This window comes from Opisthocomus hoazin, chromosome 2, assembly GCF_030867145.1.
Source record: "Opisthocomus hoazin isolate bOpiHoa1 chromosome 2, bOpiHoa1.hap1, whole genome shotgun sequence".
Classification (NCBI taxonomy): Eukaryota; Metazoa; Chordata; class Aves; order Opisthocomiformes; family Opisthocomidae; genus Opisthocomus; species Opisthocomus hoazin.
The window spans coordinates 62346053-62373787 of NC_134415.1; the positions used below are offsets into that span (position 1 = coordinate 62346053).

Sequence of the window (27735 nt, forward strand, 5' to 3'; positions counted from 1 at the left end):
TGAAGTGGGAGCATCCACAAAGCAAACACCAATTCTTGAGGTACACCTGCGGTAGGAAGGCAGGCCAGCTCACCCTATTTCATGATGCCTGTGTGAATTCACCAAGAGGAAGACTTTCCTGTGGAGCAGGTGATGAATGAACCAACAGAGTGCAGCTGTAGGGACCAAATACAATCTCTCAAAAGCCAGAGGAGATCAGGGAACTGCAGACTGCAGCCGTATTTTATGGTATTTCACAAAAATAAATGTGAAACACAGATCCTTGCTGCAACAGATATCACCTGGGACTGCAAAGCAGAGGATATGAGCAAGCTAGCAGGAGGGATATTCATTGTAATTCCCTGAGGGACCAGAGAGTACACACACAGACAGCCAGGAGAGACAGCTTGAATCATCAAAGAATTTGAATCTTGAGAGCAATTCAAAGATGTGAAAAAGCAAGCTGTGTTGTGTCTAGTTTATCACGGTACAGATGCAATGAGCAGTACCCAGGAGGTGGACTTAGTTTAAACTGTGACTGATCCCGAGAGGTGTAATTTTAATAATTATCAGCTCTTTCTTGTGGACAGCAATAACTGTATGGAATCCTACTATAGCTTGAAACTTACTGTGTAGCCCTAAAATAAAATGCATCTAAAGAAATTTTGTTCTCACACAAGGAGGCAAAAGGTACATGAAGGCACTGTGCAGTGTGCCAAGAGATTCCAAACTCCAGAGCCAGCTCTGCAATTTTAGCTCTGTAAGAAAATATCTCTCTATAAAGTACATGAGCCACAAGGTACATGAGCTAACTTTAAGAAAAAATGTGGGAGTCTACTAGCTATACTTTGTCACCCCAAGCAATGCAAGATGGTATCATGTACTACTGTTGGAGAACATATTGCTAGACTGGAGCACACTTAACACCTTCCTTCCTTTTCTGCTAAAATAGATGGGTTTGCACTTGCCTTTAAATTTAAGTGAAAAAAAGAAATGTCCTGCCAAACTTGTTCCTCAGACAGTATAGTTAATGACTTGCAGTAATAACCAGAATGGACCTGTCTCAGTTCATCCTATTTCACCCTTTTTTCCAAAAGGTCGAGACTTGGCTAGTTTGCTGTCAAGAGTGGCATAGAGGAGGCTGAAGAAAATTCAAAATGAAAAGAAAATTCAGATTGAATGGATTTTATATAGTCTGAGAAATTTCAGGAGCCTGAGAAAATGCTTAGCTAACAATGTTTGAAAAAACGAAGTAGGTACTAGGTGGGATATTTAAGCTAATATATGCCACTGGTAATTATTATTCCAAGTATAGTTGACATTTTGAAAGCTAATAATGACACTGCAACACCATATTAAAATGTTTATTTATATAGGAGAGACAACCTAGTCATGCTCCCAGTTAGGCCATTTCAGTCTTCCCATTGCTTTCTCCGTGCCAGTCAAGAAAAGAACAACCCAGCCTGATTAAGAGATACACAGGAGTGTGAATCAGGTGTGATTAGGGTTTCCTCTTTGCCATCTTTGAAATCACCTTGCATGAGATTCTTCTTAACGTGTCATTAAAAGAGATTATAAATCTTGTTTTCTTTGCTTGTCTTCACATCTCTTCAAAGCAGGACACATTCAGGAAAGATTCAACCCCAAAGACACAAAGAGAGAGAGATGAGTCTTTCTTGCTGCTGCTGTGAGGGTCGGGACTGCCAGCTGCAGCCGGCTGTGTGGAGCTTTATTCCTCCCAGCGATGACAAGAGCAGCTGTGGCTCCAAAGCCCCTGTCAGCTCAGAGATGATTTTCTATGGATGACCTGTCAGGGGCTTTCCCAGCTGATGTCTTTGTGCCACCTCTTCAAGTAAATGAGAAGCCTTGCTTCACGGTGAGCGCCGTGCTCCTGCTGAGCTCCCCCGACCTGTCTGTCCCCAGCACACTGCTGTGATCCGCTGCATGTGCAGCAAGGGCTGCGTGGCTACAGCTGTCATCACAGAACCGGTGGGCTGTGGCAAAATAGTTTTCTGACAGGAGGAGAGAATTAAGCCATGATGGCCTGGGGTGAGGCAGGGGTTCTTCCTTTCTAGGATCAAGGCAGCAGTGAAGAAGAGGGCAAGATGGACCAAAGTCCTGAGGTTTCTCTGGGGCTTAGCACGGTTTCTGCTCGTGTAGTTTAGGGGATACTCCCTGAAAATTCTTGTATGCGGCAAGACTCAGAGGCGTATTTGCAACTGGATAACAGCAGCGTAGACTCTCTTATCTCGGGACAGTCAGTATGGATGTGCGCTTCTTTCTGTGCCATCTGATGTGCCAGTCCTTAACTCCACTCGGAAGGAAAAAGGCGCTTATTCTTTTCAGCCAGCAGCTGTCACTTCTGCCTTTCTCTGGCCCAAAACGATTTTGAAGGAGAAAGTGTTTGCTAAGCAGCTGGACTTCTGCTGCTGTCTGTGGGTTTTGTTCCTTTGCTGAAAAAAGAGGGACTTGAGTTGGCAGCATGTATTCCCTTAACTTCTCAGCACCAGCTGCTATTGCTTCTGAAAGAGCCCAGAGTGATAATCCTGGTGCTTTTATGTGGATTGCCAAGCTTTGTACTAAGCTACTATCACGATTTAATACGTGTGGCTGATGCTCGAAAGGGCTAACTATACACGGGGGAGAATCAGGAAGAAAAATTGTGTGTGGGACTTCTGTTAAGCTTCACCCTCAAAATAAACTGTCCATGTGATGTGATGAGCGCATGGAACAGACGTTGAATTTGATGACATCGTAGTCTTAGACTCTTGGGGCTTTTCTCTCCCTCATGAAGTCCAGAAGCACTCAGGGGATGAATCGAGTTCCAGATGCTTAAAGTCTAATGGAGATTTATAGAACTCTTACTATTACTTTAGATTGGTTTGTTCTTAGATGCGGTTTGATGCTGCCTCTCTTCTAATATGTGCTGTGAAAGGCAGTAAACCAAGGCTGACAGAAGGTGCTGTGCTTTGCCGGGTGCGTTAGGGTGCCCAGAAATGAACGGGGCAATTCATACTTCTCAGAGTCCCAGTTTGAGTGACTTGTTGGTTACACTTGCACCTTGTTTGCAAAGCTGTCTGTGAAACCTTGGCTTCCCTTGGCTCTTACCGGAGTCGTGCTTCCTGCAGAACCAAACGTTTTTCTGTGCCAGCCCAGTCTGTGCCGTGACGGCACTGGATGGGAAAGAAGGGCAACTGATAAAGGTAGAAGCACGATCTGATTGCATCTGCAGGGCTAGGGGTGAGCGAACAGCTAACTGAAATGTTCTATTCATTAGGGTTTGGCAAAAGGAAATAGACTGGCAGTTTTAATAGAAGTGCGTGTTTAATATTAAAACTCTGTTTTAACAGTTTCCTCATTTAATAAAAAAAAAGAAAACCTGAAAATTCTTTGAAGAAAATGTTTGGATGGAATCGAATTTTTTTTTTTTTCCTTAAAAATGTTACCTAGGAATTGCTACTGTGTAGCAAGGCACAAATTTTAGAAAAAAAAAACAAAACAGCAGACCAGACTTGTAACTAGAGTATCATTTTCTCAAAGTCACTTTGGGGTGGCTGAGTTTCATGGACCACCAACATCCTCAGCTTTCGGTGTTTCCTCGGCTGCACAAGGCACGGCCGGTGCAGCTCTGCGTGCTTTCAGTGCCCGGTCATTTCCCAGGCAGAGGAGGCCGCGCGCTGAAAACTGGTGTGTGCATACAACTCTCTGCACTGCTTCTTTTATCAACATGTTGATCTTTGGAGACTCAAAATTGTTTCCTTAACTTCTTAGAGTCTTTGAGAGTTTAACACAGACCACAATAGCTTGTTGAGACCTTAGTGCAGCCTTCCAGCACCTGAAGGGGGCCTACAAGAGAGCTGGGGAGGGACATTTTACAAGGGCATGTAGGGAGAGGACAAGGGGTCATGGCTTTGAACTGAAAGACGGTGGATTTAGAATAGATATAAGAAGGAAATTCTTCACTATGAGGGTGGTGAGGCACTGGCACAGGTTGCCCAGAGAAGCTGTGGCTGCCTCCTCCCTGGAAGTGTTCAAGGCCAGGTTGGAGGGGGCTTTGAGCAGCCTGGTCTAGTTGAAGGTGTCCCTGCCCATGGCAGAGGGGTTGGAACCAGATGATCTTTAATGTCCCTTCCAGCCCAAACCATTCCACGATTCTATGATTCTGTGACAACGGGAACACACAATTAGCTGGAGCCTTTGCACAGTCGCAAACTTTACCATTCACAAGCCTGGTAATTTTAATCCTGTAATGTCTGGTGGTTGTTCGTTGAAACACTGTCTGTTTTTTGTCTGATTTTTTTTTTAATAGCAGAAGTTGGTGGGCTCGTACATGGTCAGTGCTAACACCTTGTCTGTGGGAGTGACCCGCAGGCCGGACCACCAGCCTTCTGCAGGGGCTGGGATTTCCTCCCACGGCGCTCGGGGTGGGGGTGGACAGACAGAGTTTGAAGCCAGTCTGGGCAATGTTCAGCACAGCAGGGAGGAAACTGGATTACACCTCTCTAATGGTGCTGCTTTGTGCCTGCAAGCAAACTCTGGGCTTTTAGGGGTTTTTTTGAGAAATAAATGCAATAGAGGTCATTTAGTTCTAAGAAATTAAATGGTAATCAGTTTTTAATCCTTGAGCCCATTTTTTATTTCTTTGCTACACTAATTGCATAACTCCCAGCAGTGAATGTGTTTTTACTCAGCTGAAGCCTTAAATGTTTTATTTCCTCCTTTTGGTAAATACTTAAAGATCCCATTGATAATTCCTACTTCTGCTGGAAGCAGCACATTCATCACACGTAACAAAGAATTTTAATTCTTGCTTTGAGGGAAAACACGGCTGAATCTTAATCACGAATGAAACATTTACAAGGAAATACATGCTTCCAGGAAAATCCTGCATGACTGAGTCAGCCTTGCGTACCGTAACAAGCTGGGTGCCGGCGAGCTACAGCCTATGGACAGGCACAGAAGGGCAAGGGACCTGCTGAGCCTGCCCCAAGGTTTCGGAGCAGCCGTGCGGAAGCTGGCCAAGCTCTACCCGAATGCTGGCTGGGCTCTGTGCTCCTCTGTGGAGGTGGCTCCAGAGCAACAGCCCCGTGGTTGTTAGGAACCTCCTAGTCTCCAGCCTAAATGTGCATGTGGCTTTTGTCCTGCTGCTACGTCTTCTCAGGCTTAGGAATATTCAGTTAGGAAACAGAAATTCTCAGTCAAAGGTGATCTTTCCTCTCTCTCTCTCCCACTGCACCACGAGGAATAACCCCTTTTCACCACTTATTGGTGAGACATCGAAGTGGCCTTTGAAATGAAAGTGCGTGTTCTAGTATGTGACAAAATGCAGAGTAAAGGCAAGGCTGGAAAAAAAAACCAAACAGCCCAGCTTCCTGAACATAAATAGAGAAGATATTTACGTGGGAGGGGCAGTATGGTAAGCTTCTATATTTATACTCTCTGGAAACAATAATGACATTATCAATAGTAACATGCTTTCATATTTAATATGGGTACCATCACTGCCATTAATGCGTGGGAATTGTTAAGGTTTGAACTGATAGAACAATTTAAAACAGAGTTTAAATGTGAATTTCTTTCTGTGGAGAAGTTCAATAGAAATGAAGCTAACGTGGCAGTCTGCAAATTGACTGGAGCTCAGCAGAAATCACTCTGAAAATCTGCACAGCTTCGTTCTTAATGCCGGACCATTTATGGCATTGTGAACACGAAAAGCGGATTGAGCACAGCATTTCTTATACACGCAGGTTCGGCCTTCGTCGGTGGTGTCAGCTGTCCTCCTTTAAGTTGGGTAAAAGAGGCGACAAAACCCAGGACATTAAGTTTAAACAAAGCTGGTGTGTATTTAGGAACAAAACGGCTTTATTTTAGAAAAACCAGGTGTTTCCAGTGGTGGTAATCACAGAATCACAGAATGGTAGGGGTTGGAAGGGATCTCTGTGGGTCATCTAGTCCAATCCCCCTGCCAAAGGAGGGTCACCTACAGCAGGCTGCACAGGACCTTGTCCAGGCGGGTCTTGAATATCTCCAGAGAAGGAGACTCCACAATCTCCCTGGGCAGCCTGTTCCAGGGTTCCGTCACCCTCAGAGGGAAGAAGTGCTTCCTCATGTTCAGACGGAACTTCCTATGCTTCAGTTTGTGCCCATTGCCCCTTGTCCTGTCACTGGGAACCACTGAAAAGAGTCTGGCCCTATCCTCTTGACGCCCATCCTTGAGTTATGTATAAGCACTTATATGATCTCCTCTCAGCCTTCTCTTCTTCAGGCTGAACAAGCCCAGCTCTCTCAGCCTTTCCTCGTAGGACAGATGCTCCAGTCCTCTAATCGTCTTTGTAGCCCTCCGCTGGACTCTCTCCAGTAGCTCCTCATCTTTCTTGAACTGGGGAGCCCAGAACTGGACACAATACTCCAGATGGGGCCTCACCAGGGCAGCGTAGAGGGGGAGGAGAACCTCCCTCGACCTGCTGGCCACACTCTTCTTAATGCACCTCAGGATCCCATTGGCCTTCTGGGCAGCCAGGGCACACTGCTGGCTCATGGTCAACCTGTTGTCCACCAGGACGCCCAGGTCCCTCTCCACAGAGCTGCTCTCCAGCAGGTCCGCCCCAAGCCTGTACTGATGCATGGGGTTGCTCCTCCCCAGGTGCAGGACCCTGCATTTGCCCTTGTTGAACTTCATCAGGTTCCTCTGCGCCCAACTCTCCATGTGACGCCTTCGCTTGCTTCCCTGGGGAGCTGCGGGCCGGAGGGCAGAGGGCAGCGCCGGGCCGGGCCGGGGGGGACCGGGCTGCCCGGCACCAGCTGCCGCGGGCTGGTGAGAGGCCTTCGGCCCCGCAGCCCCCCTGGCCCCGCAGCCCGGCCCGCCGGGGCGCCCGCTTTCCCCGGGGGGCGGAAGAGGGGGCGCACCCGGGCCGCCGCTCTCCGTGGTGCTGAAGCGGCTCCCGCCGCCCCGCGGGCCGTGCGCCGAGGGCCCGCCCCCTGCCCCCGCCCCCGCCCCCCCCCCCCCAGCGGCCGCGCAGCTCCGGGCGGGCTCTGGCGGGGCGCCGTGGCGGCGCGCGGGGCCTGAGGCGGCGCGCGGGGCGGCATGGAGGCGGATTTGGCCGCCTTCGGGAGCCCGCTGTGCGGCGAGGTCAAGCGCTTCTGCCGGCGGGTGCGGGAGACCTACCGGGAGATCAAGGAGGACCTCACCCCCTACAAGGATGACCGTTACTACCGGTACGGGCGCGGGCGCGGCGGCTCTCCCTCGGGGCCCTGCCCGCCCTCCCGCCGGGGCTCCGCAGCGGACCGGGCCGCCTCCGCGGGGCGAGCGGGCGGGGACCGGCGCAGGGAAACCCGCGGCCCCCGGCCGAGGGCCCGTCTCCAGGGCGGCGGCGCAGGGGGCGGCCGGGGTGTGCGGGAGCGGGGGTGGCGGCCGGCTCTGCCCGGAGACACGCGGGGATGGGGGCCAAGGCAGGCACGGAGCAGCCCCGGGGCGGTGCGGGACTGGGTGGGAAAGCGGCGCCGGCTGGCAAGGGCGGCGGCACCCCCCCCCGCTGCTGCTGCGCCCGGGCCCGGCCGCTGCTGCCGTGACTGGTCGGTGGTGGCTGGAGAGCATCGGTGTCTTGGGGTTACCCAGGGCTGGGAAAGGCTCCAAAAGCGTCGGAGGACCGGGTTATAAATTAAAAGAATTTCTGGATCAGAGAAAGGGTCTGAAACAGTAGAATGAAAATCAGGAGGAACAAATGCCGGGGCCTACCCAGAGAATGAATGCTGTTCAGCCGCACAAATATTGAACCGTAGAATGGTTTGCATTGGAAGGGACCTCACAGATCATCTAGTTCTAACCCCCCTGCAATGGGCAGGTTGGGGAACAAATAGTTACGTCACAGTTTTTATAAAAAATGGTACAGGAATTACAATGCTTTATAAAATAACCTCTTTCAACAATGACATTGTCTCATACATACGAGAAGGGAAAAGTAATTTGGGGTGTGCAGCAGAAGCATGGTTCGTAAGATGTGAGAATTAAGCCATCTACTTTAGTCACCTCTCCAGACCATAGCTGGAGCTGTGTCTGGTTCTGGGCACCACACTGCAAGGGCCTGCCAGCAGAAGAGAGGATAATGGATATCCATAAAGCATATGGATAACCAACAGCCTAGAAAACATAGCCGTGAGGAAAATTTGGGGTTGCTCCCCTAAACGAACATCCGAGTTGGAGGAATAGGAATTTCTGTGAAGACAAACTTCATGTTCATCTTGGACAAAAGATTACAGAGTAATATGAATTGAAGCAATAAAATTTCATCTCAGACATGAAGAAAAAACTTCTGAATGGGAAGGATGGTATCCCATCAGAATGGGATAGTCCTTAGACAGGATTATCCAGGAGACCATAGCATCCCCGTCACTGCAGATCTGGCAGATGCTCTCTTGAGACAGAAGGAAAGATTAGGCATTTTGTGAGGTCTCTTCCACCTCTATTCTACTGTGAATCTGAACGTAAGTACTTCTGTCTGTTTGGGCACAGTGCCCCAGTTCTCCTGCTTAGATCATTTGACTTCAGTACGCTGCGTCTGTTTTTCCCCAGTGAAGGGGCAGGTGGTCCATTAGAGTGAATTTGTCTCATTGTTCACAACAGCAAAGACTACAGCGAGTCACAGAGTTTGGAAACGCTGCCTGGCAGCTTGGCAAAGTTTAACATAACTGTGGTCCTTCCTGTCAAAACAGTGGCTGCTTCTACCTGAGCGTGGTGTGAGAAGCCATGGGGGGTGATAAGGAGTGATGGAAATGCACCTCTGGCAGGGCGGTAATCAATATTGGCACTAGAATGGAGGAAGAGTGGAGAGAGCAGCTCTGGATTAACAAATAAGAGGTCCTGGGAGAAGCATTTATTCAGCTTTGTTTCCAGAAGAAACCCGAGCTCCCCAAGGCAAATTGCCATTAACTCACTTTTACGACTAAGTGTGTATGGAGGGAGAAGATGATGCTCCACAGAATCAAATGACCTTGTAGAGTCAGTGCTAGATTGCCCTTTTTTCTTCAGTGAGAGTAGCCCCAAGAGGTGTCAGCCGCAGGTCATCTGGAATGAAATGGAGTAATATTGGGCTCTTGGCAAGGAAATAACATTTCGTGACTTAGAAATCATGGGAGCACTTCCCTGTATTCCCAAGATCTTAACCTAAGTGACCTAGTGTAGAACAAGTTTACTGTTACTGTCACTGCATACCTGCTGTTCTGCTGCGTGTTTCCCTTTAGCATTATGGATGGCTGTAGCAATGGCACCTGCTCTTTAGATTCCTGGTGAGGAGGAAGGTTTCTTGATGCTGCCATGCATTCTCTTCTTACAGCCAACTCTCACTTATGGGAAGGGGAATTAGATACTTCATCGTCTTCTCTCTGTTTTATTCAGCACGTTTGGTCAGGTTATAAATGAGCACACTCAGGGATGTGATGGAGAGCCTTACTGCTCTGACAGCAGAAGGAATTTTGGAAATGTGACCAAGGAAATGCAATGTGATTCATCTTTACTTCAGACCAAGGAAGTTCTTTAAAATTCATAAGAGCAAATAATATCTTTACCTAACAAACAAACTAAACTTACAACAAACTTTCATACACTGTATTCACAAATGTGCAGCTGTCAGCTGCTGCCAGCCTTAACTCTCCCCTCCCGCCGGTTGAGCAAGACCATTTGGCCATCAGCTGGTGGTTTCCATTGCCTCTTTGGAAATGGAGCGGTCTAGTCCATTAAGCGATAGGGAAGCAGAGGGAGGGGGGAGCATGAGCTTGCAACTAATCAATATTTTGCTAAAAAAAAAAAAAAATTTGGCTGCTGCAGCCTCACTCCTGATTTCTGTAAGGACATCCTTCCCGGGGTGCCAACAGGAAAACTCAAAGCTGGAAAGCTTTGGAGCAGAGCTGGTACAGAAATGGAAAAAAAACCCAGCAGTTCCCTTTGTGACTGGCAGGGAAGTAGCTCTTCTTGACTCAGGAGTGCTCGCTGTGTGCTGTGCTGGTATGTGCTCCTCAGTGATGAGGGATTCAGAGCAAGGGGATGACCCAGCTCGGGGACGGCTGATGAAGCTGTTAGCCCAGGTGACTGTGCTCTCGCTGCACAGATGGCTGAGTCATTTCTGATTCAGCTCTGAGGCTGTCTCAGTTTAGTGACATCTTTTGGTGATGGTTTCCTTTCAAGCGTGGTGCTCTTGAACACGTGGTTCAGCAGCTGTCTGTGAGCAGCCTGTTCTTTGGGCAGGGGTGACAGCTGCGGGTGGCAGGATCCTCGGCCATCTCAGGCTACGCCATCCTCACTCCCAGGGCACTCATACACGCTGTACAGATGAAGAGGTGGCAATGTGAGCAAGCTTATTCTGCCCAATAGCCCAGAATAGTCTCTACCTCATGCCTCCTGGTGTGTTTCCTCACAAGCAAGTGCAGGTTTGTCCAGCTGTCTTGGAGAGATGGAGGCAGCAGGGTTAGCCATGGCTCAGCACACTGATTGATGCCATTGGCTTCAGTTAATAGTTCCCTTAGGCAGACATGGCACTTCATGGTATGCTTGCAAAAGAAACTGTGTATTTACAGACTAACGGGCATGATGTTAAACAACCTCATTGGTAGCCCTAATACAAGGTTGGTCAGGACTTGGTGCATCTAAGCTTAGTCTGTGGTACACCAGGGGATGCCTGGTGCAGCAGATAAGCTCAGAGAAGGCAGAGGAAGGGAAAAGCATTACACTCTCCCGTCAGTCCTGGGGACTGCCACAAAGCGTATCAGCCCTTGACTTGTTACAGCAACTGCAGCATTGTTCTAATTCATACCCCTGAAAAATTGTTCCCAACAAGTCACTCGAATGAACAGTTTGTTCTCTGGTGTCTCTCCCTCCCACTCCAACATGCTCCTTCCTTCCTCCCCTAGCACGCCTCCTGGCCAGGACAGCAGGGCTGGGATTGCTGATGGAGGGCCGGCAGCCGACGGCTCCCTTCCCTGCACTAGGCAATTTTAAGTAAGCCATCGGTAAAAGAAGAGCTTAGTACTAATGCTACTAAACCGTCTACATTTTTATCTCTGCAACAAGTCGTCAGTGAGATATGCAAAGCTTGCCAGAAGACACCAGGCCTCGCAACCAGCTGATGGTTATTTCAGTGGGAGTTTCATAACTCTATCCCCTAGCTAACACTGAAGAGTTCAGCATGCTGAAAACATTTTGGTAGGGAAGCAAGCAGTTAAAGTGCCTACCTGATAGAGAGGAGAGAGCAGGAGGGTGGCTAAATTGTGGTCTGACATCAGGGTTGCGTAACTGTAAGTAACAACTTCGTATTCTTGAAAAATAAATTTCTCGGTTAATGAACGCATCCCACTGGCCCATCAGCTTATACAGGGAAGCACGGTGTCGACACTGAATTTAGTAATAATACCCAGAGATTAAGATAAATGACCTACAATCCACCCTCCTTTAAATGAGGGACACATTTTAAACTCCTATCATGCAATAATATGACATTCTGTACATCAAAAAGAAAAGACTATATATATAGGACATTGTGAAATGTACTATTTAACTTTCAGCTTTATTTAATGCTCAGTGTTGCTTATATGAGTATCAGAAGAGGTAATTATATATGATACTGATATTCTTAATATCTCAACATCTCCTATCAGTGTTTCCAGTTCATTAGAACATAGCTCATCTTCAAAAACTGTTGGAAAAGTTCATTCACAGTTCTGCTGCTGCTTTGGCAAAAAGACCAGAGAATAGCACACCATTTGACTCAGCGATATAGAGAAGGTGTTCATTTTTCCTTACAGAAACTCTGGTGCCTGCATGCTGGAGAGAAGAAACCTAAATTTTGCCAGAGAGGGCTGTTGTGATAAGGATACACTTCTTTCCCACCTTCTTAAAATGTTTTCCAAGTGCTCAAAGGGCGAGTCTGTGAGAAGCCAAGGGGTCAGCAGGACCTTGCTGGAGAATTGCAGTCAAATTCCCTGAAGGTTCATGCTGCTTTCCAGCCCAGACCCAGGCAGGACCTTCTTCAAGCCACAGCTGGTACCTTTCTCTTACTCTTCCCAGGGCTCACTGCTGGGTCCTGGCAACTGGGGAAGAACCCAAATGACCCCAGTGCGAAGCACTCAGCTAGGGCTAGATGGCTTGAAAGAGCAGCAGGAGGAGGAGACTGACACTGTAGCTTCGTGGCCGCTTTAAGCTGCCATAAGCTGGCTCTGTATCTGGAAGAAGCCATCCCAGCTCTCCTTTCCCTAGTCACACATTTCTGTTGTCTTCCTTGTCCGCCAGCAAATATTCCTGTAGCTGCACAGTGACTGTGTAACCAATCCAGCTGAACACCATTTTTTCCTGAGTGACTTTTAACTCGGGCTGTTGCCATGATGTGATTCACCACGCAACGGCACCAGCGTTTGTGCTGGCAAAAATCAAAGAGCTACGGAGAGGCTGGATTTCTTCTTTCATCGCTGATGCTGTAGGTATGAGTATAGACCGGTCATGAAACTATAGCGTAAGTATTAAGGTGGTTGGTGCAAGTAGAACCCCGGCTGAGCTAGTATTCAGCCTGCTTGATCCCAGGTCAGCCTGCCTCTGCTTGCAAGCCTCGTCCACCACCCACTGCCCAGTTTCCGCAGCAGGTGAGGCAGACAGCAGCTCCCCGCACTGGTTCGCCCCAGAGCAGGTCAGACGAGGCACGGAGTGAGGCACCTTCTTGTCAGGAGCAGAGCGGGACCCTGACTGACTGTGTCTGCGGAGGGAGGGGCTCTTCGCAGTGCCTCTCCTCCGAGTGTTTAGTCTGTAAACTCAGCACCGTCACTTACACAAAGCTTACAGGGTGCAACGAATGTGTTTGCAATGTATTCGCAACCCTTTGAAAGCTGGTAGATGGCAAAGAGAAATGTGGTCCCATGGCTAATTAGGTGAGCTGGATTCCCAGCTCTGCCACCCACGCTGGTCTCCAAGTGGCTTTTGGCAAGGCTCAGTCTCTCTGTGCTTCAGTTCCCTGCCTGCTCAATAAGAAGGACATATTTTTGGTTTGGTGGAGTATGAGGAGAATAAATTCATTCATGTTGTGAGACACCCGAGTGTCAGAGGGATTGGAGCTGTCATCCAAATACCTCAGATGTGCGCACATAAATGGCAGCAGTCGTAACTCTGCAGCTGTGCTTCCCAGAACACCAAAAATGGTCACAGATGCTGTAAACACCATTTTGTCTTTTTCTGGCCAGGGAGAACTTGTTGGAGAACCCCGAAGTGTGCTGAAAGCTACACACTCTATGTCGCAGTCACCTGTGACCTAAAGACTTGCAACGGTGGCTCGGCAGCACTACCCTGTTCTGAGCAGATACAGCTTGCTAGGTTGTCCTGATTACTCAAAGCCTTATCTTCCACCCTAGAGTAGCAATCCTTCTTGATTTAAAATTTGTAAGTGCCTTTGCTTCATCACTTGGCATCATGCATTTCTCAAGACAGCCTCTTTGTGGGATGACTGAGTGATCATCAGAGCTGTGAAACATACATCTAACCGATGGGATGAATACCAGTATCAATGACTGAATTCGTTCTCAGTATTTTTCTTTTGGGTTTTAGTGGAGTTACACAGGAGTAGCGGAATTACACCGGGTCCCACAGGTCACCAGCAATGACACCAATTACCCGTAGGGCAACTGAATGAAATGAATAATACTATTAATGATAAGTACTTTTAAAAAGCAATTGCAGCAAAACCATCTTACAGAATCATAAAGGTTGGGAAAGACCTCTAAGATCATCAGGTCCAACCATCACCCCAACACCACCGTGCCTGCTAAGCCATGTCCCAAAGCGCCACATCTACCTGTTTTTTTGAACACCTCCAGGGGTGGAGGTACCGCTAAGCAAGCTTTTAATGGAAGTATTTGATTGTTAAAGAGATAGCTTTTAAGATGTTGAGCAGTCATGTTTAAATTAAACATTTCTGGGGTCATCCTGGGATGGCTGTACCGTATGTGTGTGACAAACACCAAAGCCAGGCCGTTACGCTGAATTTTATCCTAGACTGGACACCAGGTATCTCCAGATGCTTAAGTAACTGCCGTGCTGGCTTTTTATATGCAAATATCAGAGCTATCGAAAATGAATACAAAATATGGCTTGGCAAGCCCCCTAAATTTGCCTGATTCTCATCGTGTCTTCCCAGCGTGTCCGTTGACAATCTTTGTTGCCCGGCCGCGGGGTATTTAGCAGGAAAGCAGAACAGACCCCACCTCCGCCCCAACACCTGTGCACGAACAAAGCAGCTCTAGGCGCCATCTGGGGCTCTGTACGAAGCGGTGTGCTTCAGGCCGTGGGTTAGTCCCAGGACGTCGCCCCCAGCGCCGGCCAGCCGGCTGAACTCCCTGCCAGCGGGAGACGCCAGCCACCCCTCCGGAATCCCGCCGAGCCGCAGCGGTGGCGCCTCCGCTCCGCCGGCAAGGCCATCGCCGCTCGGCCGGGCTGGGGAAGAGGGGCCTTTGCCGGGGGGGGCCAGCAGCCGTCCCCGCCCGCAGCACCGAGCGCCGCCGCCTGTCCCCTCCGGCTCGCCGTAGCGCCGCCCCCCCCGCCCTGCCAGCAGCCTCGCCCGTCGGCCCCGCGGCGGAGGAGCAGCGGGGGCTGCCGTGACGTCGGCCGAGTCGCGTGGCGGCCGGGTGACGCACGCGGAAGCCGCCGGGAGGCACCGCTCGCGATCGTGCCACGGCAGCGGTGGCGGCGGCGGCCGCCGGGCGTGGGAGGGGAGGGGGGAGGAGGCGGAGGCGCCTCCACTGCGCATGCGGCGCCGGGATGGAGCCGTGAGTGGTGGGCGGGGGAGGCGCGGGGACCCTTGCGCGCGCCGGGCGGGGTGGGGGCTCGCGGGGCTGCCCTCGCGCCCGCGCGCTGGCGGCGGGAGCGGCCGTTCGACGGCCGGCGGGGAGCCGGGGTGGAGGCTCCGTCCGTCCGCCGCCGGCCCGCTCCGCTGGGTCTCGGGAGGGCGCTGAGGGAGCGGGGGGCGCGCGTTGGCCGGGGCCGGGTGCGGCGACACCAGCGCTCCCCCGGCGAGAGCCTGGCTCTCCTCGGCCGGTTTGTACGCGGTGGCTCTCGTTAGGGAGGCGAGGTCGCGGAATTCGTGTTTGGGAGGCTGGGGCTGGCTAGTCGGGAGCCCGACGGCGGCGGCCCCCTGCTTGAGCGGCACCCCGCGATTTTTACTCTGCTGTGGTGAATGATCCCCGGTCCCCCCGTGTTTCCACTCTCGGTCTGTGTCTGCCAAGGAAAAAGAAAAACTTGTTTCCCTGCATATCCCTTGGCGTGGACAGACAGAGCCGTAGTCATAACTCATTATTGAGACTTCGATGAATACAGCAAACGAGACACCGAAAAAAAGCCCAACCTACCCCGTGCATGCGAGCAGTTCAGCATAACCGTGGGTAGCTGTCGGTTGTCGTGCAGCAGTACTACAGAGTGCCGTTAATATTAATTGTGTGCGTCTTATGTTGTCACACGCTGCCTTATTAGCTATTAACCATGGTGGAATACATCTGCAAGAAGGAATTCAAGGTCTCCTGAGGGACATCGCAGGAAGCGATGCCTTTAAACCTCGAGAAAGTGCAGTGTGTACAGATAGACCCAGTACCATGAATGTAGGTGGTGTATGTAATCATTTAAATCAAGGTGGTTTTGCTGGTTTTATTCGGGAGCGAGCCTAAAACAGAACAAAGCAGTTGGAGGCAGAGACGTTGAGGCTAGTATGTCAGAAAAACTGCTGTGCATAAAAGTGAGTTATTTCTGATTTGGTATCAACTCTGTGCTACCTACTGCTTAATCCCACTTTTGTAACAGCCCTCCTGTCAGTAAAGTGAGAGTCTTAAGTGAAAACTGCTGTATAAAAGGCTCTGTTTTCCACGATGGTCTTTAGTAAAGACTGTCTTGTGCAGGGATGAGAACTGATCTGAAGATGAGGAATAGCCCGAGAAACATTTTGCTTACCCATTTGAGCCAAAACTTTACTCCAAGAGCAAGATTTAACGTACTGTTGCATCTCACAGTTGAGTGGCTACTGAAAGATGGCAGCTGTTATGGCTCTGCATTTCCGTTGTTCACTCTATCACAGATCACATTAGTGCAGTTCAGTTTTTACTGAGTACTATTGGAGATGTCTATGTATAATATTTCTCTGTTTGTATCTCAGTGCTTTCTACTCCTTCATGGTTAGTTTCAGACATATCCAATTTAATTATAAAATATTTAGTTTGTGTGAATTAGGATAAAACTCAGTGCAGGTGGTAAAAGCCACCTGAAAAACCTGCAGACACTTGGATGGCTACTCTTGAGCTCCGGGCTGCCTTGGCTAGGCTGATGACAGCATCTTCCACTGCTAAAGCAAAGCACAGCTCTTCACCTGTTTGAACAGGGGTTTCCAGAGTGAGGAACCTTTTTTGCTTTTCACATAAATGCCTTTCAAACATTTTGTTCTTTATTAGGCCCTTCACATGTAAGAATGTGTTACTGGGGGATCATCAACTTGCATGTAGGTATATTCATAAATTTTATATAAATCTCTTTCCAAAAGTCAGATGTTAAACAACAAACATACGGGAGGATCATTTTAATTTGCTTTGTCGGTCAGCTGGTGGTAGGTTGAAATGAGACACTTAAACCACACAAGGAAATTCTGCTATTGCAGCGAGGGGCGATGAAGAATATGTCATCTGATAGGAATGCTATAAATTGTTGTTTGTTGTTATGGTAAGTGTAGTTAAGATTTGGCTGATTTCTTACATTTCCTCTTAACAAAAAGCGTCCGTGTTACCTTATTGACCTGTAAAATAGCACATACAGTCAGTGGCTTAGACGAGACTTGAGCAGTACCAGTGTGAAAGAAGGTGGGAAAAGACACAGCGTGTCCCTGCTCTCTCTGGTCTCCTCTCTTTGCAAAGTGCCAGCGTGACTGTTTCTAGGTAGGTGTGTACCCATTTTGACTATGAGGTGTTGCACCACCTGGAGCGGAGTTGGAATAAAGAGTGAGCCAATGTCAGGAACATGTTTCTTTGAAAGCTTACAAGCGCATCTGTGCTCTGGTGTACGAGTAAACCAAGGTGATAATTGCCAATAGCTGTAAAGCTGTGAGTGTTGGCTGGGTGGTGAAATCTGGTGACTTTCCTGCAAGGGCTGTGGAGATGAAGCTGCTTTTGATGTTCACATTACACACTTTGAAATGTCTATGAAACCTTGGAAATTAGGAAGCTTATCAAAAGAACCAAGAATAGGCATAGCAAGTCAGAAGTATCCTGCATCAGACTGCAGCTGCTAAGTGGATGCCCATACGTAAGCTGCTCAGAACAGGACGGGCGTATGTGATACTTTCCTGCATATATACGGTACTCCTCCAGTCGTCAGCTGTTCTCAATCTGTGGACTTTCCAATCCAGACCCGGGTTCTGTGTATTGAGTGGTCCTCAGAGTGTGCTCTTCCATGAAGCATTTGGTATCCACTTGAACATTTATAGTTAATTTAGGCATATCAGCATTTTATGTACCATTTTTATATACTAAGGATTTTCTTGTTAAGATTAGTATTTTGGTATCTCAAGATAATATCCCATACGTGGTGTTCTTAGGCAGATGGGGAATACCAGGTCATCCTTGGAACAGATAGGAAAATGCACCTTAGTTAGTTAAAGCGTTTTAAGTGCATGAAGGCGGAGGTGTTAAGACATTGATTTAAGGAAGCTACTGTAGTTATATCCCTGCAAAAGCTGTGCAGATGCATCCTGGTTTGAAATGCCTCTGTTAACTGGCATTTTGCAAAGTCAACTTAAAATCATATTTGTCTGTGAGACTTCTGTGTGGTGATCTCTGTGATGGAGATCTGGTCTGTTCCTGTTTGTGACTGTGATAATTTCATGTACGATTTACCTTTGTTGCCTGTACAATCAGCTATTCTGACTTCTTGGGCTGCTGCGGGTTTTTTGCTCCGCATAAGGGTATGTGGCAAGGCAAGTTACGCCTTGTTTGCAGGTGCTGCGCCGGGAGTCCTGTACAGCCAGTTTGTGCAACTTTTAACATTTACAGTTACTTGCTTGTGGTTCTCGGTACTTCTGTGGGTTTTTCCTGACTTCCCCAACCGCCTTTGTGAGTTAAATTAAGATTTGGATCTTTCAGACTTTACCGTAAAGCAATGATGTAATTATTTTTGTAGTGCCTGGTTTGGAGAGAATGCAGTGATTCTTAAAGAAAATAGAGGTTATTATTAAATCCTTTTACTGATTTAAGGTGAACTGGTCACCTTGCTTTTAAGGGCTGCAAGGCATGCAGACCTGGGGTACCTGGTCCCAGATTTCAGGCTGGGCTTATCGAAAGGGTTCCACCACCTTTTCTGCATTTTTTCATTAATGTGATGAACCAGTAAGAGCGCCATTCAGCTGGTGGAGAGGAGTTTTATTCCAAGCTGAGAGGGAGCACTGTCATTTAAGTCTTGTGCTTTCATTTCTTTCTGTGATGGTGATGTAAAATTTATCAGAAAACACCACCACCCCACCACGCTGAGCCCTGCAGCTTTCCCATATAAACTGTACAGCTTTCTATGGTCACACCTACTGGAACAGCAATAGAATATCAATGATATGGTGGCTCAGTTCTGGCATTCTCGTATTTCCCTTAACCTAACAGAACTGGAATTTAGCTGTTTCCAAGAGAATGCAGTTGGTCCTTTCAGTACTTTTTTCCTCTCTATTTTGTCTTTAACCTGATGGTCAGCCAGTTGTGGAAGAGATGTCATTGCTTTTATGTGTATTTGTATTTAAGTGTCTAATAATAAACTTAAGTTCAGGTTTCTATTTCCCAAGCTTTGGTGGAGCTCAGACAAAAAAGCAGAGCCCGAGCATGCACATCTAGCAGATCTGGAATTCTGCCTTACTCCTTGTTAGTGGTGATCCTGCAGGGATGAAGTATATATTTAGGGTGTACAAAACCCATCAAGATCCTGTGCCGGTGGCTGAGTTGTTGGTGACGTCAGTCCCTTTAGGTTAAGCTGTCATTACAGGAGACATGGTGTCTTGGATGTTTAAATTATTAACGTATGAACTAAAAAAACCGTAACTTTTTCTCCCTCTAAGAAATGCTTTCTCTTTCTAAAGTCTTAGGACGATAGAAAACCCTAGCATAAAAAGAATGGGCAAAATTCATACATTTTGGGCTGCAGACGTGTTATGTCTAATAATTCCTGGTAGTTATTCTTGCTCTATAAAGCAGCATTGATATTTTTTCCCTTGTGTTACATGTTACCTCACAGTTTGGTTTAATTTTCTTTGTGGAGGAATGAGTGGGGTTTATTTTTTTTTTTTTTCTTTCTTTAGAAATATGATTCACAGCTAATCCTGTGCTTTCTTTTGCTTCCTGTAGGCTGGCACCGATGCGATTATATACACTGTCCAAACGGCATTTTGTTCTGGTCTTTGTAGTATTCTTTGTTTGTTTTGGTTTGACAGTCTTCATAGGAGTAGCAGGTAAGGATGTTGACTTTTTAAAAATTACAGTTCTTGTGTGCTTTGTCTAAACCTGTTGGTATTTACAGATGGATTTAAATGCTAATGAGCTTACTGCCCCTGAGATGTCTGAGGAAGCATTAGTTTTGACAGGGATGGGGAAGTGTTTCTTCCCTCTCATTTTTTAATAGGAGTACTACCTATACAGATTTGATATTTGAAACTGTTTTACAGGGGAGAGTCCGTAAAATAAAACAAAACCAGTTTCATTGTAACAATTTTTCAGCAGACTGCTACATGAATTTCTTTGTATTTTGATCTGTAAAATGGTGGTGCTAATACTTGGTTTCCTGTGAGGAAACTGATAACCTTCTAAATGTTTGGGTGATAAATGCCACAGAAATATAAAATATATTAGTAATGTAAAAATATGAACTTCCATTGTAGAACATATATGAGCTTAGGTCTCTGGTTTCAGAGACCTTTGTGGGAGTTGTGATGTGATCTGGGAGGCTAAGCACTTAGTGCCTGGATACTTACCCTGGAGATCAGAGAGATTTATAGAAGTCTGGTCAACAAAGATGCAGAGTGTCATGAGGCAGATGGGAAGCGTGGGAGCCCTCTGTATTTCATGCCAGAGAGCTTTTCCAGGTCTAAAACGTACTTGAAAAAGAAGTTAGCGTGCTATCACTGCAGTATTAGTAAGCTAATACTCTGCTGTCAGGATAGCTTTGTCAATGCAGAAGTGACAGACAGGGAGAAGGAAAGGGAGGGACTTGTGCTTATTAAGTAAGCAGCCTGCTCCCCATGTAAGAATTATTTAAGGATGTTACCACCTCCCCCCGCTTTACTGCTTATTTCCACGTCACCCAGTGTATTCTCCTGTGCCACTGTCTGACACTTCTTGACCTGTCTGTAGGGTTGTCTCTACCTCTGCCCTGTCCTTCCCTGCCTTCAGAATGAGACAGGCTGCCCAGGCCTGGGACTGGGCCACTCATGCCTGCCTTGGAAAGAAGGAGAGGCTGACTGGAGGCAGCTCTTTGGGCTTTTTGTGCCTGTCCGTGCTTGTAAGCAGTACATTCTTCATAATGGCATTAAAGAATAAAATTTGTCTGTGAAATAAAACCTTCTTTCCTGCTGTTTGATTTATTATAGTAGCCTAAGGTCCAAACAGACTTTCAGTTCGTAAAGGTTAACCACTGATATTCCTGTGACTTGCCTCAGGATGCTGAAGGGCACTATTTGGCCACTAGAATACTGTATAAATACATTTGCAAAAATATATGTTATATTAATTTTGTATTATTCCTTTATAAAGGAAAAAACCCCTGGAATTACTTAACTTCGTGTCATTTGGCTTTTCGGCTTAAAAAGTGAACCGTGTTTGTAGTTGTGTATTTATACTGCCCAGTTGCAAGAAATGTAAGTTGTTTTCTGTGAGACTAGGCAAAAAGCAGTGCTCCTGGAAGAGAAAGCCGAGCATTTAGTTCTTAATCGGTAGCAGAAGCTGAAAGAGAGCTGTGTTGGTGTGTTGCGTTGCATCTGCGTGCAGAGCGAGCTGATGGTGTGGTTGCCTTTGGTCCAGAGTACTTGGCTGCTGTAAGCAACGCTTGGTCCTTTGCAGCCTGCTGGGGTCCCAGGACTCACCTGACATCCCCTTCAGGAACTGCCACGGCTGTGGGATTCTTGTCCTTGTAAGATTGGTTTGCCAGATAGTTTTGTTGACAAACCGTGAACAGAGTTCATTATTAGAACTTCATAATTTTTAAAAGAATGCTGTTTACCTTGGGAGGAGACCCACTGAACACTTACTGTGATGTTTTTCGGGCTTTTGTTGACAGCTCCTTGCTTCCTGTGAATAGAGGGAGGGGCACTAACAATAGAGTGCTCGCTCATTAAAGGGTGCAGTCTGAGCAAAACTCACCAAACCCACTAAGTAAATGAAGAAGTGGGGGATACATCCATAATTTCTGTGCTACTTGAATATGCCATTGCCCATACTCAACATCTCTACCTGCAGTTTGGGAAGCCAAGCAGAAGTCTTGCTTCTCACCTAAGAAGACAAGCCAGCTTAATCACAGGTGGCTGTTGCTCTTCAGATTTTGTAACCCAAGTCAGACGCAGACTTGTGGGGTTTTTTCCCCAAGTTACACTCACTTTTTTTTTTTTCCCTTTTCCCCATGGATCTGTGTTATCTTTGGGGTGAGACAAGTGCAAGGAAAATATGAAGTGTAGAGCTCATTTTCTGTACTTGTGCAGTTTTCCTGTTCACCACCTCAGGGTGGTTCTTTGTTTTCAGATGCAATTCTGTTAACTGAGCAAGACTCAAAGAAAAACAGTAACAATGTAATTTAGTCACCATTTTTTAATAATATGACCAGAGCATCATTTTGGTCACTTGCTTTGAAAAGCTTTAATGTATTGCTTGCTAGAGGAATAGCAGTTATAGCAGTAGAACCTCATTATTTTTTTGGTTGCTCTTCTTAAAAACTGGAACTATGATCTCTCTGCGCCAATATTTGTTCGCATCTTCTGGTAAAAAGAATAAAACTTTTCAAAAAGGTTCATTCTAGTGTTTTTATTAAGTCTTAGTTACTGAAATATGACTTATCAACTGTGAGCACTTACTGAAATTGAATTAAGCTTTTCAAAACAAAAAAGCTCTCCAGAAATCTGCCCTGTTTATATGTACCTGAGAACTGAGAAGTTCAGTGACGGAGAACTGACTTTATAGTGGATGGCTGTTAGTGAAGTTGAACTGTAATTCTAATATGAAGCTTTGCGTGGGATGGGCAAAATTCTTTATTTTTCAACTTAAAGTCTGTAAGATGGTTAATATTGTAATTAGAGTGGTTATAGAAGCCCAAGCAATGCTGCATGTTTAGAGCTGTCATGACAGCTAACCTGAAATACTGCTTGCACAGAATGATCCCATGTTGCTCATTCATAAACTTCCTTCTTTTCCATTGTTTCTCTGTAGTAACTTTAAAGTCCATGGTCTTTGTGAAAAACTGATTTTCTTGCATAATTTCTTTCATGCTAAGTTTGTGGCTGAAACAACATATTTTGAGGCTTAATAGATTACATTAAGTTGCCAGACCTAATACGTAAGGGTAAAGACCTTTTAGACAAAGAAATCTTACTGTGACTGGGATGCCTCTAGAGTGACCCAGATACACACATACATGTCCTGCCTATGTCCCTGAGTGCTATACATCTCCTCTGTGTTTGTTCACACCCTGGTATACAGATACGGACCTTTTCCTACTCTTCCATTTTATTTTTCTGGTTTAGTCCTTTTGTGTATGTACATACGCATGCATGAATACATTGTGTGTGGGCATAGATATACGCATTCCTCTTCTCCCCAGTAACGTGTTCTTGCATACCTAAGAAGGCTAAGGGGAAACCTTACCGCTGACAACAACTACCTTATGAGAGGATACACAGAAGATAGGGCTAGACTCTTCTCAGAGGTGCGTGGTGATAGGGTGAGAGGCAGCAGACACAAGCTGGAACACAGGAAAGTCTAGTTAGACAGCAGGAATTTTTTTCTTACCATAAGGGTGGTTAAATACTGTAACAGGTTGCCCAGGGAGGTTGTGGGAGCCTCTGTCCTTGGAGCTGTTGAAGACTTGACTGGTCATGGCCTGAGCTACACGATCTAATTAAACAAGAGGTTGGACTAGATGGCCTCTGGAGGTCTCTTCTGACATAAATTGTGGTTTTATTGCTTTCTGTTTACTGCATGCAGAGCTAAGAGGTAGGGTGTGGGTGGATGGATGCAGTTGATCAGTATGTGTTAAGTGTGTGTGTGTGTCCGTATCCAGATGACTGGAGAAATGGTTGCATGAAAATTCTGGTAGTGAGTGAACATCTCCCGCTACAATTGGACATGAAACTCCATTGATGAAATGGATTGTCTGTTTTGGGATAAATTGTTTATAGAACTTTTCTGCAATTATATTTATTTATATGATGTTATACATAATATAGCTTCAGATTTCTGTAGAAAAGGAGGGGCCCAATCTGAGTACACTGAGAACTGTTCCTAAACAAACGTGGGTATCTTGGCTTGAACAGACCACTGCGATGAAAATCCAGCACTAGCCAGAAAGTACTGTTATTGTGATTGGACAAGCACGTACACTACACAGACATAAAAAGGCATTAGCATCATGCACTCACGTACAATGGGATGTGTTTGCCCTGGCCCCTGAGCCTTGAGTGCAATGCATTATGGACATTATGCTCTGTGTAAATCAGGTAGTGGTAGTAGTTTGGCTATAGAAACTTTATGGTGCAATTAAATATGCTGTTTTTTCAGGTAGTTTTTGCAGCCCTTGTTGAGCTTCAGGTTGCTGTAACAACAGTGCCACTGGTGCTTCTTCTGTAGCTGAGTACTTTCTTGACTACAGTGTACAGCTTAGCTTGGGAACAATACCGTGTGGTGTGTTGTTGTTGTTTAGAGTACACATGTAGGGCTTCTGACATGGAATTCTTGATGTATAGTTTACTTCCTGTTTAATCATGCCTAGAAATACTGTGGCAGAGAGGCTTAAAGGAACATTCAGGCCAAGTTTATTAATGATTTTGAAATGTCTAAGTGATTTACCCTTCAGCTTAAACATCTGAAAAGCGGGATAGTCTTTACCTGCTTTGCAGGGAGGTATTTTGTACAGGTTTTTAAAATCCTATATTTATGTCATTACTTATCAATAATATGCATACTTCAATATTGTTTTCTTTCTTCCTTCTTATATATTGTGTAGGTCCTAATGTAATTGAAACTTCTGTAGCAAGAACTGACTTAAATAACAGCCTAAAGGTAAGAGTTAATAAATATTGTTGGATTACATTAATAGGTTTATTTGATGTCAGTAATGTAAAACATTCCACTCCTCCCCCCTGTTATTTTAAGTGTTTAGATTTTTACTGGAAAACTTGTTGGCCACATGGTGCTTTCCAATTTGGAACTGAATGCGCAATATTGTACTACCACTGTGTTATGTCACGAGTGGCCCAGCAGCAATCTCTAGTCTTTTGCTTTTGTGAGCAGGTAAGGCAGAGAATTCTGTGATGTTTCTGCACAGTGATTTCTGATAAAGTAACACTTGAGCGTTGATGGGATTCCCTGGTGAGTTTATGTTGGAGATTCTTGTAGGAGGTCCAGAAACAGAAATTGAGAACATATACTGAAAAACAATGCTCTCAGTGGCAACTAATGATATCCCTCTTGTGACCTTCCAAGACATGGGAACTGTCTTCCTAACGTGAACCTCCACATGCCTTTTCTTGAAAGCTTTAATATCTAGCGGTAGATGTCCCTGCCCATTGCCGGGGGCTGGACTAGATGCCTTTTAAAGGTCCCTTCCAACCCCAACCATTCTATGATTCTATGATTTTGGTTCTCAGTTCTTGCATTTTTATTTTTGTCTAGTTCTTCGCTGTCAACCTAATATCCAAAGTAATTTTTGTGAAAGTGCTAAAAAGGTTTTGTTGTTTTGTTTTCTTTTTATTAAGTAAATTTTCTTTAAATACACTGGAACATTTCTTTTTTTGGTCTATTAGTCACATAGATGTTTGGATTGGTACTGTATTATGAGTGGATTTTTTTTTAAAGCATATTTTTATATCAAGTAAGGAAAATCTTCCCTGCATGTAGGTTTTAACTGTTAATGGTGTCTTTCATACTTTTGAAATGAATGTGGGATTTTTAGAAAACCTAGTGGAAAAATAGTTGTTTTCATAATTATAGTCGAACAGGTTTAAAACTGCGTAGCATATGAGTGATCACAAACCTGACTTTTGATGTAAAGTGCTAGAAATTACTTTTTATGTTTAGGCTAGGTCTTAGGATTTTTTTTTTCATATCCAAACTTTTTTGTTTTATTGTTGCTGCTTTTAAGTATTTTAAATAGTTGCACCTTTCCTTATTTCAGTGCTGTGCAAAATGTGTGTGCTGTTTAAGCTACTTCTCCGGAAGACTTGTATTTGAGCTGCTTATCGTACTGTTCACAGAGTAGCACATATTAAATCTAATCCCAAAAATATTGTCACAAACATAGTTAACATGCCTTTCATCATTGTAACTACAGATATCTCATGTAACAGGATAAAGGCTAGTGCTAACACTGTGGGTTTTTTTCCAGCTGAAGCCATTTAATTTAAGTTCGCCACCACTGTCTACTTACAACCAGCAGCTGTGGCTGACCTGCGTAGTTGAGTTGGATCAGCATGATGGTGAGAAGCTTACCTATTTCTCAGGAAACTGCTATAGCAATCTGTATATTATATCTTTAATTTCATCTGTCACATACATGATCCTGTTGCTTTCTGGCTATGGCTGGTGGGTATTTCCTCTGAAGCAGTTTATTCCCCTCTACCCCTTGCCCCCTGTAAAGGCATGGACAACATTGATCTCAAGAACTGGAAGCAAGAGATATATGTGACAAGTTGTTTGTTATTTCTGTGAAAGCAGTAGTATCTAGAGAATCTGTGTCTCTCTTCCTTCATTTTAGGGGGAATTAGATGTGTAGATTGTAAGGATATTAATTTTTCAATAAAAATTACTTGTAAATATGTGAGAAATACTGTATTAGTAATTATTAATCTGTCAAGATTCAGTACAGGGCATTTTTGACTTAGTGCCTAAATATATAAATAAAAAGTTTTGTGGTTTTTTTATTAATATACTGGACACCTACTCCAGTAAAGTATAACTGAATAACTCTTGAGTAATCTTTGGGTATCATATGTGTTTTAAACTGCATTTGGAACTCTATTCGATATTTCATTTCTGCATGTAGCAATAGCTTAATATTTTCTCTTTTAATTACAGTATCCCTCAAAAAGAATGTTACTATGACAGTCAAAGTGCTTGGAGTAGTGAAAGATGGAAGCACACCGTACGTTAATAATCAAGTTCACAATCGGACGAGATTACTCAGTTGTGCACAAGTATGTGCCTGCTTAAACAAAACTGTGATGCAGTACATTTTCTTTAAATCTGTTTGTGTGCATGTTACATTACATTGCAAATGAGAAGAATATGTCTGTTAAGTGCATCTCAGGAAAGACTCTGGAGTATAGTTTTATTTATAATTGCAACCTAGCTAGTAATGCTGAGCAAGATACCTACCTATCTGTCTTTTTCTGTTGCCTTCCATGACTTGTGTCTATTACCCCTTAAAGATCCCTCTTTCTTGTTAGAGTGGGCCTCTGCCAGCAAAGCAGCGTGAGGCATAGTCACCTAAACAGATTTAGCATTACTGGAGATAAGAATATTGTAGAAGATTGGATACAGGGCTCCAGAGGAGAGAAAAATTGTGCTCCAACACCTAGCAAAGAGCCTGGCTGAAATCAGCTGGCATCTGTGTTCTGAAAATGCCAGATTTCTTCCCACCTGTGAAGAAATGTTTAAGGCTTTGAGTTTGTAGTATAATTTTCACTGAAATTTTTAAGCTTAGAGACATCCAAAACAGCTTCTCCAGATGCAAGTCTTTTAGGAAGGGCATAGCTGAAGTTTTTGTGACGAGCGTATAGGGTGAATCAAGTGTTTTCTTTTTATGTATATACGCATATATATATGTATTCTGCAGAAATTAATGAAGAGTGTTCCATTAGATTTAACTACGGATGGCCAAGAGAGCAATATGCTTGGGCTTTGACTTTCCTCCTGTTAACTTTTAGAAATGAGTTAGTACAATATAGCCCCATCTCACAGTCTGATGACATAGAGCTTGTCTGATGAAGTTATTCAGACCCTTTCTGGTGCTGCAAGCAGTTGCTTTCACCAGCTTAAATGAAAAGCTGGCCTTGTTTATCGATTCAACCTTTGATCCTGCTGACTGACTACATCAGTTTCCTCTGCTTTGTCTGGTATCTTTCAAGAAATTTTTTATCTGCAGGTCTTGTTTGAGTCTTATTCTGACTGATCAAGATTGGTAAGGCATATAATAAATATTGTCAATATCTGACCATTTAGAAACAAATTCTCCAACCTATACTAACAGTGCATATTCTGGAATAAATTGAAGGCTTTTACATGCTGTTCTTCACCGTATGTGTTCACAGAAATGCAGTGAAATCATTGTTGCTCACCTTGGCTACCTGAACTACACTCAGTACAACATATTTGTTAGCTTTGAAGATCTAAATAAGTTAACGTATACCATCCAGAATATTACTTTCACAGTAAGTATAAAGTTCTATACTAGCAAAAGAAATCTCTTGAATTACTAATGCTGTAGAAGTCTGCTGTAACTGTAATTAAAAAGTTATCTCATTTTTTAAAACA

General features: G+C 45.3%; 1 protein-coding gene across 3 annotated transcripts in view; it reads left to right on the forward strand.

Moving 5' to 3' along the window:
* Nucleotides 1-7000: 7000 nt before the first annotated feature.
* The window catches only part of TMEM181 (transmembrane protein 181), a 35909-nt gene continuing 15174 nt past the window's right edge, over nucleotides 7001-27735 (forward strand). The window contains exons 1-6 of one of the 3 annotated variants that reach the window (XM_075413881.1): nucleotides 7001-7194; nucleotides 19354-19457; nucleotides 24209-24264; nucleotides 25589-25679; nucleotides 26278-26396; nucleotides 27513-27632. In XM_075413881.1, coding sequence (XP_075269996.1) covers nucleotides 7064-7194; nucleotides 19354-19457; nucleotides 24209-24264; nucleotides 25589-25679; nucleotides 26278-26396; nucleotides 27513-27632 — 621 coding nt within the window. In that variant the 5' untranslated portion in view covers nucleotides 7001-7063. Of the gene's footprint in view, nucleotides 7195-14566; nucleotides 14629-14688; nucleotides 14770-19353; nucleotides 19458-24208; nucleotides 24265-25588; nucleotides 25680-26277; nucleotides 26397-27512; nucleotides 27633-27735 lie in introns of those variants that run through there. The other 2 variants (XM_075413883.1, XM_075413882.1) reach the window with 2 other exon arrangements.